The following is a 19,812-nucleotide window of genomic DNA, read 5'->3' as shown; positions in this document are numbered from 1 at the left end:
GGACTTCAGGAACTACATTTCCCAGCACGCCACGCGGGTGTTCTGAGCGCCAAATCTAACCCAGGGAAGGCAGTGTGAAATGGAGACGAGGGAAGAGTGCGCGGGAGGCTTCAAAAAGGTTAGGGAAATGGGCCGAGAAAAACGAACAGTGGGGAAACAACAACAACGAGTTCAGCTTGGACGTTCTAGGTTAGGATTTAAGATGGGCGAGAAAGGAAAAGGGAAAGAGGCGCTAGCAATTGGAAGTTTTGCCCGTACCAGGATGTAACGGGAGACGTAACGTGGGAATGACCGGAGGCTTCCATGCAGAGCAGCAGCTGTCCCAGTGGCGGGTGAAGTGTTGCTGCAAAAGCAGATGTGTTTTAAGGTTCGGGGATCCGGCAGGACGGAGGCTGTAATTAGAACCGAGGCAGGAATTGACCGATCCATTGGCAGTCGTGGGAATGGAGTCTGTGTAGTAGGAATTGGTCCGAGTTGGTGGGTGGAGAAGAAATGGAGGGTCCCGCTGGCTGAAAAGCAAGAATGAGAGGACTCTTGGAGGAAATGCCCAGGAGATAAAGACGATTGAGGCGGCGCCTATAAAGTACAAGCTAGAAATAGATTTAAGTTGGGCTATAAAATTAAATCGAGTCTCTCTCTGGTATCCTGGAGTGGGGGCACCGAAGGTGATCTCTTCAGATCTCTACAAATTCTAATAAAAAAATCTCTTGTTTTGCGACCCCTAATACCGTGTACGGACAAGTTTACTAAATGTTTATTATTGCTATTATTGCGAAATAATCTAGGGCTGCTTATTCATCATAATGTATTTGCACTAGCTTTACATTATAACGCGAAGGCGCTTTTGTTAGTTGTTACGCCGATAGGATAGTACACAACTTTATACTGCGCGCTGTACCTTGGAACTGTCTTTGTTGCATAAGAGCAAGCTATGAACACGTAATTAGATATAAATCATGATGTGCAAAACGGATGACAACTTTGATTAGAAAAGAACAGCCCCAGACTTAACTTTGAATAATACATGGGATTTAATAAAAGATAAAGTATACTGTTGAACTGAGGGAAAGAGGAGATCACAATATTGAAACTGGAATATTGCCTATAAAATCAAACAAAAATTTAAAATGTGATTAAAAAACAGCATCCAAAGTCCTCAGGATAAGAGTTTGCTTAAAAATTTAGTACTAGAAGACTAAATACTATGGATTAGGAAAGGCAGGGGTGAAATTCAGCAGGTTCGGACAGGTTCTGGAGAACTGATAGCAGAAATTTTGATTACTGTATATACTCGAGTATAAGCCTAGTTTTTCAGCCCACTTTTTGGGCTGAAAAAAGCCGCCTCGGCTTATACTCGAATCAGTGAAAAATTTGCCCGAAATGGAGGAGAAAAAGGGGCGGGGCCATGCCGCTGGGTGACACTCGTGAATGGCCCAGTGCCCCTGTGAGTTTCCCCTCCCTCTGTGTCAGTTTGCCGCGCAGCGCGCACCGCACCATCCCCCCTCCTCACGTTCTAATGTAATGCAGGGCTGTCTTACGATTCCCCTTCCTCCCCCTCCTGCCGCTCTGCAACGATGTCCCACCTCCTCCTTGTTATGGCAAGCAGCCACATAGCGATGTCCCACCTCCTCTGGTACAGTGATCCAATGATAGGAATCACTGTGCCGTGTGTCATAGGAGGCGGGACATCGCTCCCCGCGGCTGCACGGGACATCATCATCACAGCGGGACATCAGCATCATGAGGTGAGTGAAGTATTTCATTGAATACACGCTAGTTACTGTTTTTCTTTGAAATAAATATTCAAAAACATTATTGGTATCTATTTTTATTTTTGAAATTTACCGGTAGCTGCTGCATTTCCCACCCTAGGCTTATACTCGAGTCAATAACTTTTCCAGTTTTTTGTGGTAAAATTAGGTGCCTCGGCTTATATTCGGGTCGGCCTATACTCGAGTATATACGGTAGTTCGGAGAACTAGTAAATACCACCTCTGGCTGGCCCTAGAGTGGGGTGGGAATGAAAATTTTGCAATATCCTTCCCCTGCCACGCCCATCAAGCCATGCCCACAGAACCGGTAGTAAAAAATTGAATTTCATCACTATCTAATAGGATGACAGTGTGGTCAAGATAGTAAAGTAATAAAGATGGGGATGGACTACTAAAAGAGGCGAGGAAATGTATATAGAAGTTGAATTCACTTTGGAGTAAAATGCTATCGGAGTACTGAATAAATTTCACTCAACTACTGAAGCTGTATATTAATAACTCTTTTTCCCAAAATGCATTTTAAAAGACACACAAATGTTTAATGTTTCTTCAAGTGAATGTTAGATGTTGAATTAATGCAATTCTTTGGAGCAATTCTAGACTAATACAGCAGATAGCACTAGAGCTTCATTCATTTCCTATTTTGTTTCGTATTAAGCCTGCAGTAGAATACAAATGTGCTTCCTTCTTTTGTACAAAAGATGTGTTTTAAAAAAATTACTTCAAAAGCCTAATTGAATGCATTTTTAATTAGCCCAGTTTTATAGCTCAATTTTATATTGATTAAGTATGCCTAAGCCCAAGTCCAAAGTTCTAGGAGACAAATCCCAACTTCTTTGTAAAGTGTTGCTGGCAAGAACAACTTCAAAAGATCTGAAATCTTAGAAACCTGCTAGGCAGGATACATAATATTGAATTTGGTTTACTAATAGTCTGACTTGATATACAATTGCATGAATAGGAAGACAAAAGTACCCATCTCTAGAGCTGGCAGAGCACTTTTTTTTCTTTCATGGAAGGGAAATTTTAAAAAACTTAAGAAAAAAAAGATAATGTGCTCCTCCTATTCTGATTAGGATAAGCCTATGAAACTTATTTGTCACAAATAATTCCTTTCATCCCTCCCTAAAACCCAACCTTCAACAGGTTGAAGAAATGGTATAGAAAGAATGTTTGAAGTGAATAATACAGCTTATCCCTGACATGAGCAAGAGGAAAAAAATTTTTTAAAAAAATTCTCTAAACTTGGTAGTTGTTTGGATATTTTTTGTTAAGAATTATTACTTCAATAGCTTTTGTATTGTGTACATTTGTATATTATATAAATATGTGATCTGAGTAAAAGTGAGCAGAATAGCAAATTAGGTGTGCTTGAAAATACACTTTTTTCCCCATCTCTTTGCCAATCAGTTATTTAACAATTGCTACTAATTCATTTGAACTTCTTTAATTGTTCCGTTCTTTCTAGTTTTTTCTCACTATGCTTATAAACTTTTAGTTCTCTTTATACTTCATAGAATTATTTTTTAATGGTAATTTTATTAAAGATTACAATTTACAACAATAAAAACTAACAGTAAAAAGTAAAAATAAAAGGTGCAGAATAGATTAAAATGTTTAAAAAATGAGAAAGGAATATAATTAAAAAACAAAATAAATTAAAAAGTAACTTCACCCTTTTATCACAGCAAAAATAAATAATTTTCTTTTAAAATACAATAAATAATCTCTTCTTTCCCATTTTTATAAAATCTATATCCTATCTCTTACCTGTAAACACATTCATAAAACCTTGTCATTTCAGTCCTGATATCAGCAGATGTCCATTAAGGGTTACCAGAGGAAGGATATCTATTTTAGCCTTGATCAAATACACTAACTTTGTATTTCCTACTTTTACTTCTATCAATCTTGATCTCTACCCCCTCAACAGTGTCGAAGAACTTGATTTCTTTTCAATACTTGCCCTTCCCACAAAATTATTCAGAGCCTTAACATGCCTCTTTTGTAAATCTAGTATAGGAAAATTATCCTTGTCCGTTTGTTATTTGTATAATCCTTTTAATTATTAAAACATCAGCATCTTTTGTATATCCAGTGTAACATCTTTTTCTATGTTATTCCTGTAGCCTATCATTTTTAAATCCACTTTCAAATCAGTCTCAATCTTGTCAGGTCAAACCTCTTACATAGCATTTTTTAAAAATAGTGTATCTGTAGAGGCAGACACTCTGAAAGTTACTGTATATACTCGAGTATAAGCCTAGTTTTTCAGCCCACTTTTTGGGCTGAAAAAAGCCGCCTCGGCTTATACTCGAGTCAGTGAAAAATTTGCCCGAAATGGAGGAGAATATAGCAATAGCAGTAGACTTATATACCGCTTCATAGGCCTTTCAGGCCTCTCTAAGCGGTTTACAGAGAGTCAGCATATTGCCCCCAACAATCTGGGTCCTCATTTTACCCACCTCGGAAGGATGGAAGGCTGAGTCAACCCTGAGCCGGTGAGATTTGAACCGCTGACCTGCTGATCTAGCAGTAGCCTGCAGTGCTGCATTTAACCACTGCGCCACCTTGGCGGGGCCATGCCGCTGGGTGACACTCGTGAATGGCCCAGTGCCCCTGTGAGTTTCCCCTCCCTCTGTGTCAGTTTGCCGCGCAGCGCGCACCGCACCATCCCCCCTCCTCACGTTCTAATGTAATGCAGGGCTGTCTTACGATTCCCCTTCCTCCCCCTCCTGCCGCTCTGCAACGATGTCCCACCTCCTCTTGTTATGGCAAGCAGCCACATAGCGATGTCCCACCTCCTCTGGTACAGTGATCCAATGATAGGAATCACTGTGCCGGTGTCATAGGAGGCGGGACATCGCTCCCGCGGCTGCACGGGACATCATCATCATAGCGGGACATCAGCATCATGAGGTGAGTGAAGTATTTCATTGAATACACCGCTAGTTTACTGTTTTTCTTTGAAATAAATATTCAAAAACATTATTGGTATCTATTTTTATTTTTGAAATTTACCGGTAGCTGCTGCATTTCCCACCCTAGGCTTATACTCGAGTCAATAACTTTTCCAGTTTTTTGTGGTAAAATTAGGTGCCTCGGCTATATTCGGGTCGGCCTATACTCGAGTATATACGGGTAACTTATAGGTTCATTGTTCAAAATATTTTAGTATGTCCAATGTTAAAATATTTTGCTTCATTCTTTATTTGTAAGTCAAATGTGAGTGTTCTTCTATAATTGTAATGTTTCATCTGTTTTCCTTTAATGCCCAATTTTTAGTCATTTTCATTTTTTATAGAATTTAAAATTATATTTTCCTAAGAGCATAGGTCTTTATAATTATAGCAATAGCAATAGCAGTAGACTTATATACCGCTTCATAGGCCTTTCAGGCCTCTCTAAGCGGTTTACAGAGAGTCAGCATATTGCCCCCAACAATCTGGGTCCTCATTTTACCCACCTCGGAAGGATGGAAGGCTGAGTCAACCCTGAGCCGGTGAGATTTGAACCGCTGACCTGCTGATCTAGCAGTAGCCTGCAGTGCTGCATTTAACCACTGTGCCACCTTAATTAATTAATTAATTAATTCTAAAATGCTATTTCAAATTTATCTGGACCCATAGCGACTTGAAACTTGTTAAAATCAAAATTTTAACCACTCTTATACTATTTATTCCTTAATTTTTGTCCTTAATAACTTCTTTCGGTAAGGATTGAAGGAACTCACTCAGTTCTGTAAAACATATTGATCCCAAAGTTCCTAACAGCTGAAAAACTGTTAACAAGATATTTCCAAAAGTGATTAAAATAAAGTACATGAACTCAGTATAGTTTCAAAGGTCCTGACTGTGGTTTGATTAAGATGGTTATTCCCTCACCTCTCAAAGCTCTAAACTCACCAATGGCCTGCAAAGTGCAATTGTCTGGAGCACTTATGGGCCGTCTCAAATCCTCTTGTCTGGAGAGGAATTACAAAAAACTGTTCTACTTGGCAGCTCTTCATTCCATCCTGCTTTTCAAGCATTCATCTTCAATTCACCATTAATTCCCCAGAAGACCAATTCATGGAATTATTTCCATCAGTGTGTTGATCTTCTAAACAAGAATTTTTAGGGTGAGGTTTGATTAAGTGGTAAACCAATAACAGAACTTAATTAATAGGTTATCCATGTCCATTACATGTAAACTTTTAGTATCAATTTCTGTTTAAAATAGTTGCTATATATCATACATGGATTCATATACCCGTTTGTTCAGTTGCTAGAATTGCAATTACTGAATTGTAGTGTTCTGGCTATTCAGTTTTAGAATAAAAATGCAGCTTGTCTTTTTGAATACAAATTCATATTTTTGCCATCACGTTTGTTTTCTTGTATATTTTGTGTCTCTTATCAAAAGTTGCTATATCGCTACTGTATGTTATGTGGAATGCAGAATTGCTAGTATCTGAGTTTTGATGTACTGACTTTGATATTATTGTATCACTTAAAACCCCCAACCTAAAAAAAGTCTGATACATGTGAACTTACTTTCTGCCTTAATCAGTAATTTATTGGTTTAGAGCTCAAAATTCAGAAATAGTATGGGTTTTTAACTCAAAGGAACAGCTGTGTACCTAGGGAAGATATATGTTTATATCCCCTTATCCAAGAGAAAGCTCATTGAATTCATTACCTAGTAGATGTATCTATAAGATTTACTGTGTTAAATTCTTAGAAGTTGTTAGGCACTATAAAATGCATAAAGTCCAACAGCTTTGAAGTTGAGACAAATGCTCCTTTAATGGGAGATAGCTCTTGAAGATGACAAACAAAATAATAGTTGTCCCAGCCAAACCAGTGGGTTGCAGCCAGTTTTAATAGTGTAACACTAAATGTGTTGATTAGAGAATAGTAATAATATATTACATTTTTTTGAAGTTGAATTGTTTGTTCTAGTTAGAATAGAAAACAAAGATAAAGGAGGGTTGTTTTGCTTTTAAACTATAAGAGGTTTCTCCCCAAGGTGTGCATATTAAGATATTGGTTATGTGATACTTGACAATAATCAGCTAAAGGTCATTTAATACATTTAGCTCTATTTTCCTCTAAATATTTTCCTATTTACTGAGATGAAAGAAACCTGTTTTGTATGCCTTTACTCCCCACCCCAAAGAAACCAACTTTGTCGGTAGGAATAATGGAAAATGCCTAACAATGTACTTTATTGGCTTTCTATCATTGCCAGAAAACCCAGAAAGAAAGAATTTTTTTAAAAAACAAGGAATAGTCTTCATTGAAATAAGTAATTGTAAACAGGTAGGATAGCTGGTAGAAATGAATGATGTAATTAAGAGTTTGGCCAAAGCAACCAGAAGAAGGGTGGATGATGGGACCTTCATTCTGTATAGGTATGAAGGCTTCAATAGTTGATACCCTCTTGCTCTCAAGAGAATAAGATTTTAAAAAGAGCCAAGGTGGTGCAGTGGTTAGAGTGCAGTACTGCAGACTACTTCTGCTGATCACTGGCTGCCAGCAGTTCAGCAGATTGAATCTCACCAAGCTCAAGGTTGACTCAGCCTTCCGAGGTGGGTAAAATGAGGACCCAGATCTTTGGGGGCAATATGCTGACTCTGTAAACAGCTTAAAAGCACTATGAAGCGGGATATAAGTCTTAAGTGCTATTGCTATTGCTAAACCTGGTAATATATTTGGTCAGTTTCTTTTGATGTATTCCTATGCCAATAGAGGCTGACCTAAAATATATTACTTTACTTATTGAGTAGCTTTTTGAAATTGAAAGATAGGAGATTCACTTTTTCTCCATTAACACTTCTTGACCGAATCCCTTTCTGTGCAGGAGATCGTGAACAAAGTGCTCCAGCTCCACTTCAAAGATGACAGAACGCGAGGTAATTGTTTCCCCTTCTGACTCCGTAAAGAGGCCAACTGGAGCCGAGGTGGCACAGTGGTTAGGGTGCAGTACTGCAGCCACTTCAGCTGACTGCTAGTTCTGCAGCTCGGCGGTTCAAATCTCACCGGCTCAGGGTTGACTCAGCCTTCCATCCTTCCGAGGTGGGTAAAATGAGGACCCAGATTGTGGGGGCAAAATGCCGACTCTGTAAACTGCTTAGAGAGGGCTGAAAGCCCTGTGAAGCAGTATATAAGTCTAACTGCTATTGCTAACTGCTGCTGGACATCTTCCCAAATGTTTCTGTGGCGAGACCGTGCCCTGGAACATGAGAAATAACTGAAAAATAGTCGTGGTGCATGGGTTCCAGGGTTGCATGTGCATGAATGAGTATGGGGAATGGTGATACTTAGACATGGTCTCATAGGAATGTTCTTTCTCTTTCAGCCAGTGGTGATGCTGTGTTGCTGATGGCTGAAATGCTTAAAATATTTGTTCAAGGTGAGTAATTAAACTGGACTGAGTCATAAGAGGAGTGGGACAGGACCAGTGGAATCTTAACGTTTTCTTGTACAATTAAGTTCCAGCCGCCTTATACACTGCTTGATATTTTTAGCAGAAGCAAGTGTATCACTCATAAATCTCATTTTATTCCGATCCCAGAATTGATTTCTGATCTTCATTATTAACTGCTTAAATAGGTATGCATGCTGATAAAAACCAGAAATTTCCTAGAAATTTTAATCTGTGAGTTACTACTTAGGATCCCTCTGCCTCTTATGAATTATCTAGTCATGTGTCATATATATATGAAGAGAGCATGTACTTGCTTTCTAATAATGTTTTGTTTTTACAATAATGACAACAAGGAAAAGGATGACATAAATACCCTTTTCCATTAAGAAAACACTTTTCTACATGACAATTTTTGCCATCTTTCCCAGTCCATCTACCATATTTTTCGAATGATGCACCGGACTATAAGACACACCAAGAGTAAAAGGTTTTGCTCTCCCCGGCCCCCAGGAGCCCTCTGTAGGCCTTCCAAACCCTCTGCACACCCCATTTTTTGTGAAAAAACAGGGCATGCAGAGTTTGGGAGGCCTGCAAAGTGCTCCTGGCAGCAGGAAGGGCAAAATGTGATGGGGTGGGAGTTGGGCCCGTTTTTTTGCAAAAATAGAGCTGGGAGTTGGGAGGTCTGTAGTGCTCCTGGGGACTGGAAAAGGGCAAAAAACAAGCAAAAAACAGGCCAATTTTTGCAAAAAATGGGGCATGCATAGTTTGGAAGTCCTGTAGAGTGCTCCTGGGAGCTTGGGAGGACAAAAACACTTTGTGAAAAACAGGCCCGTTTTCAGTTGTTTTTGCCCTCCCCAGTCGCATTCTACAGGCCTCCCAAACCCTCTCCACGCCTCATTTTTTGCAAAAAATGGGCCCATTTTTCACTCATTTTTTCCCTCCTCAGTCCCCAGGAGCACTTTGCAGTCCTCCAAATGGGATTGCAGGGTGGGGTTTTGGGAGGCCAAAAATGCTGTATTCAGTGTATAAGACGTGCCAATTTTTAACCTTCTTTTTGGGGGGCGGGGGTGGGTGGGAGAAGGTACGTCTTATACTCCAAAAAATGCGGTACTTATTTTTGCTTGCCCTGTTTTGTGTCTTTTGTAGAAGCATCAGCACGAGCAGCACGACAAGCTCAGACTGAGGATGTAATGAGGGTGGAAGTGGAACACGTGGAAAAAATCTTGCCACAGTTGGTGTGTACAACAGCTCAGATTCCATAATTCATAGGATACGGATATGGGAAAAGGAATCATCTTCATCTCCTTTTACAGGGAGATGTTTAACTAGCAATATCCTGGGCAAATGGAACTGAGATTTGTTATTTAATTTGAGGCAATTCTGTTATTTATGTTGAAATTCTTAATTTCTACAGCTTCTGGATTTCTAGAAATTCAATGAGTGGAAAATCTACGTTCCCGTTACTAAGATGATCTTGCTGAGCTCAGAAGCAAAATGAACCACAGACTTGTAATATGGAATTTCCTACAAAATGTGCTGACTTCCTGGAATGACAACTTAACTTCCTTCTCAGCTCTGTTTGCCATCTCTTTTGGGGTGCTTAGTGGCTGTCAGTGTTGCCTAAAATAACTTTGGGTTTGTTGGGAGTTTCTTGTAACACAATTCTTGGAACAGATGGTGGCTATCTGAAGCTGTGTCCTGCCCTTCTGATTCCCATTCATAGTCAGGTAACGGCTTTACTTTTCTAATGAGAAAAACAGGTGCCGCCTTCTAGGTGTGTGAAAAGGGTGAGTACGCTCGGGAGGCTTGGCCACATCAAGGCCTCTTGTCACTTCCAGGCCTGAGTTCTAAGTTCTTAAGCTCTTCTGGCCCCAAATTTGTGGCAATGGCAGGTACCTGATCTTTATTTTATGAATAAACAGTGCCTGTCCTTCAACCCTTTCCCACATTCCAGAGGGCCATGACATCAAAGAGTGCATGGAACCTTTTAACCATTTGATATTCCTCTAAGAAGCTGCTTCCCTCTGCTATAAATTTGTTCTTACAAAGAACCGTCAATAAATCAGAAATAACTTCCCTCCCTTGTGTGGGCTCCTTGTTGCAATTAATCATAGAAAGTCAAGTATCTTCAAAGAGTTGTTTGGCCTCCCCACTCCGCCTCTTCTTTGTAGGACGAAAGAAAAACTTTCAGAAAGGGGCAGAATAACAAACAGCATGTGTGAGGATCCCACATCATGCAAGGCCCAGCCCCTCTGTCAGCAGGGGAGGGGGGAGAAAGCTGTGAAATAGTAAACCTTACACATGGAGGCAGGGTGTAGCCTAATGAATCTGGTTTTGTTGTGAAAGAAAGATCAGGTCTAAAAGAAGTGTAATTGTATCTTAAGGAGTAAGTAAGTAACTCAGAAGTAAGCTTCACTAAATTCAATGGGGCTTAGGGAACATAACCAGGAAGAACTGTGCTCTTGTGGATGTTGGATTACAGCTATCATTACCTCTGATCATCAACCATGCTGAAGTTGTAATCCAGCAATGCTAGGAGTAGCAAACTCACCATTTCAGATTTTTATACTTGTGTGTAGATAATGACTTGAAATTAATTTGAAATAGTGAGTCTGTTGCCATGTTAGCTTTAAACTAAGAATGGTAATAACTAAAGTAGTCAACAGGAGTTCTCCAGAGTGTTTCTTTCTACAACAAATTACTGTTGCTTTGCATTGTTTCTGCTATACCTAATACTAGTTACAAAGGAGATGCTGATGTATCCAAAATTATTTTGAGAAGCAGGTGCTTCTGACACAAGTGTGATGTGATTTAAGTATTATATTAACCATATTATCTGTTAAGAAATAGGTGATCAACCAGCCAAAATTTAGCCAGTGACTTTTGAGTAAATCAGAGGTGGGTTGCTCCCGGTTTGGCTGGGTTTGGCCAAATCAGTAGTGACAGAGGCAGGAGGCTCCACCCACCCACCTGAGAATGCACATGCATGAGCAAACCGGTAGTAAAACCGGTACAAACCCACCACTGGAGTAAATGGGGATGTTAATTTTGATTCCTCCAATTCAAGCCAGATCCTGTACTAGAAGAGTTTTTCACATTGGCTTTATACTTACACACATAATCAAGTTTGGAAGTGTAATTGCAATCAAAAGTAATCCAGGGTTTAAAACATTGACAAGAGGCCCTAGTTACTGGTAGCCTATAAACTTACTTTGATTGAAAAAGATATTTGTCTAACAACCTCAATGTGATTATTACATATATAATTGCATGTATTGAAACAAATTGCTCAAAGTGCTTGCTCCATTTTCCTTTGGTTTGATTTTTGTATTCCCTGGAGAGCAAATGGCCAACACAGTTTCTTCTTATGACACCATTAATGTGAATCCTGTCTAGGACACTGCCAAAGGCAGGAAGCTCTGTACTCAAGGCGAAGGTATTCAAGAAACATACATGTATACAATGAATTCATTGCAATCAATTCTACAGCCTATAATCATTCTCTAGTATACAGCTACCGGTAGAATTAATAAAATGTCCTTGTTTAGATTTTTCCAAGAACAACTCCAATTTTAGCCCAGGCAGGACTAGAACGGATTAAATGTGACTTAAATGTGATCTTTAGGATTATTCAGTGAGGAATTGGTACTTTTGTTTCAACTGGATGAGCTCACTAAATTATGGTACACATTTAAAAAAATTCTAATAGCTTGTGTAGTAACACCACTGAATCTGTAGGGGTAAGGCTGGAAAACTCAAAGCAGTTCTCCCTGAAAACATCCAGTCCTACAATCTTTAGTTCTGCCTCCTACCTTGATGTAGTGACTCTTTTTGCTGTTGCCTCCTCACTTTCAGAGGGATAGCTATACTTGCTGTTTTCTCCACAACCAGCATGACTTATTGAGGAAACAAATGTGCTTATTGAATTAAAAAAGAAAGAAAAGAAAAAAAGCAGATAGAAACTATTGCTGCCTCCTGGGTGAGAAACGGGAATGCCACTAGAATTGGCCCCATCTATCCATGGAAAATTAATCTCACAAAGTTGATTTTCTATTTTTTTTTAAGTATGGATAATCCTCAACTTATTACCACAATTGAGTCCAAAATTTCTATTGCTAAATGAAACATTTGTTCAGTGGGTTTTGCTCCATTTTATGACCTTTCTTGCCATAGTTAAGTGAATCACTGTAGTTGTTAAGTTAGTAACATAGTTGTTAAGTGAAGTAGATTTCCCCCATTTTCTTTGTCACATCACAAAAGTGGATTGTGTGACCCCGGAACACTGCAACTACCCTGTTTTCCCGAAAATAAGCCCTCCCCGGATAATAAGCCCAATCGGGCTTTAGAGCTTATGTGCTAGAATAAGCCCTCCCATGAAAATAAGCCCTTCCCGAAAATATTGCAACACAGCAGTAGCCATGAGGTGCCCACGCTCGCCTCCTCCTGCACCTCAAAAATAATCAGACCTACCCGAAAATAAGGCCAAGTGCTTATTTTGGGGGTCAAATAAGATCCTGTCTTATTTTCGGGGAAACACGGTATCATAAATATGAACCAGCCCCCAAGCTTCTAAACTTTGATCACATGACCATCGGGATGCTGCAATAGTCATAAGTGTGAAAATCATAACAGTCAAAAACAGTCACTTTTTTCAGTGCCATTGTAACTCACTAAACAACCTGTTGTAAGTTTGGGATCCTGTAGCTGCCACATGATATACCAAACAGCTGCTTTAAAGAACTGCAAACAGGTGTTATATTTCTGCCTACGATAATTCAAAGCATTTGGGGAGAAATGAATCCAAAGCACAGCAATACCCTAATGATTATTTCTGCAACATTGTGATTAGGAATTGCAAATGAGAGCTGGAAGATTAAGATTATTTTCAATCACAAAATGCCATTTACTGATTTTGGTTAAGAGATAGCGATGTGGTAAATTGATAGCCCAATTTATCTCATAAACTGTTATGAAAATAAAGCAGGAAGGGAAACTGAACATTATGTTGAGAACCTGGAAAAAAAAACTACATAAATTACAAAGCAATGTAAAGCTTAGCAAGAGTGCATAATTATTTTTGATAAAATATTAACAGGCTGAGCAAGTTATGCTTTTATTGGGGATATAGAATAGGTGTGAGAGAGGGTTGTCTCACTTTCAAAGAATCCGGTACCTATAAATTATGTAAACAACACACAGATGCAGGCCAGCCTGTCTTCTCAGAATAGAAGTGCTCCTTCTTCACTTCTTGAAAGTGCAAGATAAAGCAAGCAAGAAGTCATTTTATTTGAATTGCCTAGAGAGAGAAGCAAAAGTGCTTTCTGTAATTATTGTGCTATTACTTTTAACCATTTTCCCAATAAATCTTCCTAATCAGTTTGTTCTTCTCCAGTCTTAATCACTACTTGTTTGATATAATGATGGAGAGGTGCTAGCCTAGAAACCAGGAGTTCTAGTCATGCCTTAAGGCATGAAAGCTGACTGGGTGACTTTAGGTCAGTCATTCTCTCTCAGACCAATCTATCTGACAGAGCTGCTGTGGGGAAAATAGGAGGATAATATATGTATGTTCACTGCCTTGAGTTACTTATAAAATAATAAAAGTGGGATAAAAATCTAATAAATACAAAGTTTTGACAATTATGCCTTTTTCTCAACTACCATTCAGTGGAATTTATGCATTTATGACAAGATCCATGTGTATGTGTCAGTTGAAGTATCAAAACAAAATCCTCTATTTTTAAAGAACCCACATATACTTTTCAACCAAATGTATGTTAATATGTACAATTCTCTGAATAGAAGGGATGTGAAGATGTTGTAGCACAGAATATCAACTATCCAACTATACAATAGTATAGCATATAAAAGGATATTATATGAAAGAATACCAGCTCTGATGTCAAGAGTAACTGGTTCAAAGGAAACAAAGCTTCCAACACAGGATGCAGAAATAAGATACCCACTAAGCTCTTATGCAGAGGTGGACTAACTGAAAAGTATACAGACCCACATTCTTTCAGTAAGAATAGGGTGATTGATACAGGCTGTTTTGTATAGTAACCTGAATTTGCTTTGTAATTATATTTAGAGCAGCCACTCTTCAGTATTATAGATGATAGCAGAGTGTGTGGGCAGAACTGTTCTATGGATTCAATTTTCATTCTCATTTTAACTGACATTAAATATCACATTGTTTGCTGTTTTAGTTACCTTTTGTTCTTTTCACTCAGAAATGTCTTTCTACCTTTCTCTTCCCTCATTCCCTCCCAAGTTTCTTCAAAGCAGCTGGAAGCATTTGGAAGTAATTAGACCTGAAGGGAAATGTTGGCCAATCGAGACAACTACAAGTGCTAGGAATCCTTAGTGCCCCTTCCAGCCACTTTGAAGTTCATTCAGATGGTACAATGCTGTTTTCTTTGTTAAAAAGGCTTAGAGGGAACTGGGCCATATCAACCCCATTGAATGAAAAGCTGGTTAGTCTGACTGGTGTCTGAACAGTGGATAGAGGTGGTTCAAATGGAGATTGCACAGCCATTTTAAGGATATGTCCTTACAGAAAAGTCACACATCCCTCATTCACCTAATGTGAACCCCGTTTGATCATCTTTCAAACAAAAAGGCAGGCATAATTTAAAAAAACACCTCTGTGTGATATGGATCATTTATTTCTAAGAAGAATACTGCTTCCTACAGTGACATGCCAATACAGGAGAAGGATTAGGATCTTTTGAGCATTACAGCACAGATGTTAAGGTATTAGTCTAGCTTTGTAGCTATTTACAGGGGTGCATCTTTTCTATCTGCCCATTCCTGTCATGAATAAATATAGCAGCTCTTGAATGTAAGTACTGTTGTCATGTGAAAATATGTATGTGCAGTAATTTGTAAGCAGAGCTATACAAAATGTTCCACATTCCAAATGAATGCTTTGAAATTCTGAGCTGGGGGGGGGACCCCCAGTGGTCTGAAGTTTTGTTCTCTACTGAGGACAAAACAGGGCACTTTGTTTCAGCATTTTTAGCATGTACTGCCATCTCACAATTGAAGGAAATGTTTTTTTTTTTAAATAAGCCAGCCAGAGGCTTAAAGTGCATTAGTCAATAAAAAGGAGCAACTTGCCACTATTGGTTGAAGGTAACTGAAGGCAGGAAAAGGTATAATAATAAGAGTCAGCTACGTTTATGTTCAATAATTGAAATTTAACTTTTTTTAAAGGCTTGCTTGCCTGCTCACTGGGGTTTGAATTCATTCTTATTAGGAAGTTAGAATCATATATTGGAATATAGTGATAATATTGACATGCTGTGTTATCTTTTGAGGTAGGCTATTAAATGAAAACACTGCATTACATAAGAGGATAACCGACAGGACATTGATAGCAATAGCAACAGCAATAGCACTTAGACTTATATATTGCCCCATAGTATTTTACAGCACTCTCTGGTTGGTTTATAATGTCAGCATATTTCCCCCAACAATCTGGATCCTCATTTTACCCACCTCAGAAGGATGGAGGGCTGAGTCAACTTTGAGCAAGTCAGGATCAAACTCCAGACTGTGAGCAGAGTTTGTCTGCAATACTGCATTCTTAACCACTGCACCACCACGGCTCCTAATCAAATGCTGTATTGAAGTGAATCTGTCCTTAGTTGGGGTTGTGTAGCTAAATATAGCATTAGCTATAAAGAGCTCACAAACTATTATGCTGTAGTAGTATGGCTTCCCCATTTTACCTGAGTTTATGGCTTTATGGTGTAAAATACTTTTTATAAAATACCTACTACTTTTTTTGGCAAAACACTCAATATTTGAAATGTTCTCTTGGGAATATGGGGCATTCAAATTTGACATGGAGCCATTTGGTTCAAGGGAAGTGTTTTGTGGAGTTCTTGGTACTTATTGAGCTTGGTTGATTCCTTGCAGACATTTTGTTACTCAACTACAAAACAAAACATTTTCAGTACTAGAAGGGAGCTTGGTGCCCATTAGTATTTATATACAGGAATTTCCCTGTCAGAATCGGTTGGAACATTGTTTTCTCCTTGATGGTTTCTTGATTAACTTGAAACTATATTGTGAAATAAAGTTTTCATCCTGTCTTCTGAATGCTAGTTGGTATTCATGGATGTGCTCTGCTAATTTTATGTCTGTCTGCCTATATATAGTGTCTGTTGCAGTCTTTACACTATATGTTGTAGATGACTCCCTGTTTTTCTTCTTGGGTTACTGGATCTTTTGGTCTACTTTATTTTGGAGGGTTTTAACTGGTTTGGGATGCCACATGGCATAACAATCTTTAGCTGTTTCTGAGATGTTTTTGAGGTACAGTAGTACTACCATTTTTATGGCTTGTGTTGATTGTAATGAGGGCTTGAGTGGTCATGCACTTTCTGATAAAGCTACTTGAGTATCATTTTGTCGGAAGATACTGTCTAGGTCATGGGTGTCACGGCAGCATGACGTTGCCGTCATGTGACATTTTGTAATGTTTTTCCCCAGAGCTGAGATGGGCCTGGCCTGCATGTGATGCATCCAGCCCGTAGGCCGCCAGTTTGATACCCTGGTCTAGGCAATCTTTTCTTTTTTCTAGTGTTCTGAGTTGTTGCAGTACATTTGTGCTTGCCTGAATTATGTTTTTACACAGTTCCTCTTGTGGAAGTTTGGGTTGTTACTTTAGTAGTGGAGCACTTGGTTAGCATGGGTAGGTTTTTTGATAGACTTTCTAATGTTTCTAATTTGCTGCCATTTCCCTTTTGATGAGGATATCCAGGAAGGATGGTTTGTTGTTTTCTTCTTCCCTTGTGTATTTTATTCCTTTGAAGATGTAGTCTATTGTTTCATGTGTTTTCTCTAGTTGTTTTCTTTTTTAATAGGGCAAAAGTGTCTTCCACATACCAGATCCATATATTTTTTGGGGGGGGTATGCATGGGAGTGGTATGGTTTCTATGTACTGCATTACAGTCTGCATGTGGTTCTGAGACTGGTGATCCTATGTGTGCTTCTCTGTTTTATTGGTATATGTGTCCATCAAACTGAAAGCGAGTCAGAGATTGATGAGAGAGAGATTGATTCGGTCCACGATTATGAGTATTTTGAAGTTAGTGTATTTGGTTGTGTAGGCTGTCTTGTGTAGTACTGGTGCCATGGATTCTTTCACTAGATCTCGGTCTATGGATGTAAACACTGAATGAAACAATGACCTTTTCTTCTATTATTAGGTGTTTGATTTTTCTGAAAGCACTTAATGGAATATGTCCAAGGTTTCTTGTAAGTCCTTTAGCTATGTTTTATGTTGGGTTCCCTTCTAACAATGCAATCGAACAAAGAGGTATGTTGGGCTTGTATGTTTTAGATATTGATAGAAGTTTTTAGGTGTTCATCTCTGATGGTTCCTTTTTTTGTTATTTGACCTTTCCTAGTTATTTTGTTAAAAATTCTCCAGATCTGGCTGTCTAATTTCTGCATTAGATTGGTGTTTACTGGGATGTAGGTTTCTTTGTCTTCTAGTCATTCTTTGTCTTTTGGTATGTATTGTGATCTGTCCATGATAACTATGGTTTGGCCTTTGTCTGCTGGGAGAAGGATGATAGTTTGGTCCTTTTTAGGTTTTTAAGGCCTGCTCTGTCTTCTGCTTTGAGATGGTTGTGATTCTGTTCTTGTGGTCTGTGGTATGATTGTCTCCCTTATGTTTTCTTGACTCTCTGTGGCACATCCTGTGGTTTTAAATGCTATTTCTAAGGCTGCAAAGAATTTTAACTGAATAGCATTATTTATGTTATAACTGGGAGCTTTTTTAGGAGATTTTATTCTGTGTTATATGTACGCCCCCCACCCCCAAGGATCTATTCAGGGCTTCTTAACTTTTCTAGGGGTTATATAAAATTCAGCGAAGGGTTAGAGAATAATACTCACCTGATTCAGTATTACTGATACAGTACTATTATCAGCTATCTGATACTAGATCTAGCTACCTCTCTACTGTAAATACGCCTTGCAGTTTAAAGCAGTTTACCTGTATATGACTAAGAAGTCTTACATTATTTATTACCTGGGTGCTCCTAGTCAGCAAATGTATCTTGCTTTTCATTAACAGAAAGAATGATTTAGAAGACCAAATGTATGCAGAGGTTAGACCTGCAGTCCTTAAACCCTTATTAGATCAACCGAACTAATATATTACCAAATCAAAGAGCAACATCTCCTTCTCTATTAATTTTTACAATATTTAACCTTGCACAAAATATAGAAAGGGACAATCCATTAAGAATCTGATAAGAAAGGTATAAACCCTTTAAGTATGTTGGCAGCAAATATATCTTTATATTGTTGTAATAATATCTAACATTTTTACATTTTAAGCAAGGAATATAGTAAAGCCTTAATATAATAGACTATGCTTAGCATGACAGATTTTGTCTGTCCACTTTATGCTGCATATAAATAAAATCTCATTTCTACTTTATGCACCTAATCATAGTAATTAAGGCATCAGGCTAGAAGCTAGGATAATGTGAATTCTAGTCCTGCGTGGGGAAAAAAGCCAGCTGGGTGACCTTCGGCCAGTCACTCTCTCTTAGCTAACTCATCTCACAGGTTCTTGTGGGGAATTTAGGAGAGAAAATAGTATTGTGTGTTTGTGGCCCCGAGTTATTTATAAAAATAAAGGTAGGATATAAATAAAACCTAAAATTCATTTACTGTAATTAGCTGTCTATCTTAGTACTGCAATTATCAAACAGAATCATATATATCCTTTGTTTACTTGAATTAACTCCCTGATTTTTTTTGTAAAACATTTAAGAAGCAGATTGTGCTAATCAAGCAGAGAATCTTAAATGGTCAAAGCTTCTCTGGTCCATTCATTTTAAGTACCATTTCTACATCCTAGCAGTCCCCAATAGATCCATTTATCATTTTCCTTAAAGCATGTCCCTTCATGGAAAGGTAAATATCTTCAAATCCAACTTGACTCCTGGAATGTACCTAGGAGAAACTGTGGGAGCCAGACAGAGGAAGAGATCACTGGCCATGAGAAGAGGCAGCGTACCAAGGTGGCGGCAGCTATGAGAAGGAAGTATTTTAGAGACCCCACTTTAAACTGACTTATTTAATTCTGCCTAGAACCAACCTTGACTATTTTGAAGATTATGTTTTTTGTGATTAGCACTAAAGGTGCCTTTCTGAAATCCTATTTCTTGAGTTTGCCCGCCATGTACAGCTTGACAGTACTTGATATACCCATACAATTTTTTTACCAGCAGTACAGAAATGATTTAATTTCTCTCCTTTTCCAGGGTCTATAGACTTGAGAGTCTTGTGGTCTTCCAAGCATGACCCAGGTCTGACTCGATTTATCACTTTCAAAATCAGCCAGTTACTTTACAATTACCACCCGCTATAGATTCTCACTGAGTACCATGTTGTTGAAATTCTCAGCATCCACACAAAAAAGATGGCAAGTGGTTTTGCCTGAATTTCTGTCCCTACTCCATTTATGTGATCTGAAGTCACAGAAAGCATGAGCTTTCTCTTGCTTTACGACACCATCCAAATATGCATTGTATAGGTCAATGATGTTGCAGAACGCAGGCAACAATTCATTCCCAATTTAACAGAACTGGCAAA

The 19,812-nt window shown here is 38.7% G+C and overlaps 1 protein-coding gene across 1 annotated transcript; it reads left to right on the top strand.

Annotated features, from left to right (window-relative positions):
• The first annotated feature begins 32 nt into the window (after positions 1-32).
• On the top strand, positions 33-12,270 carry CENPX (centromere protein X). The gene is made up of 5 exons (XM_032208545.1): positions 33-118; positions 7,617-7,668; positions 8,115-8,168; positions 9,330-9,418; positions 9,598-12,270. The coding sequence occupies exons 1-5, from the start codon at positions 80-82 to the stop codon at positions 9,610-9,612; spliced, it is 249 nt and encodes an 82-aa protein (XP_032064436.1). The 5' UTR covers positions 33-79; the 3' UTR covers positions 9,613-12,270.
• Positions 12,271-19,812: the final 7,542 nt, after the last annotated feature.

Source organism: Thamnophis elegans, chromosome 2 (genome assembly GCF_009769535.1).
Source record: "Thamnophis elegans isolate rThaEle1 chromosome 2, rThaEle1.pri, whole genome shotgun sequence".
NCBI classification, from domain to species: Eukaryota; Metazoa; Chordata; class Lepidosauria; order Squamata; family Colubridae; genus Thamnophis; species Thamnophis elegans.
The sequence above is the reverse complement of the archived record's forward strand: the minus strand, read 5'-3'. Positions and strand labels throughout refer to the sequence as shown.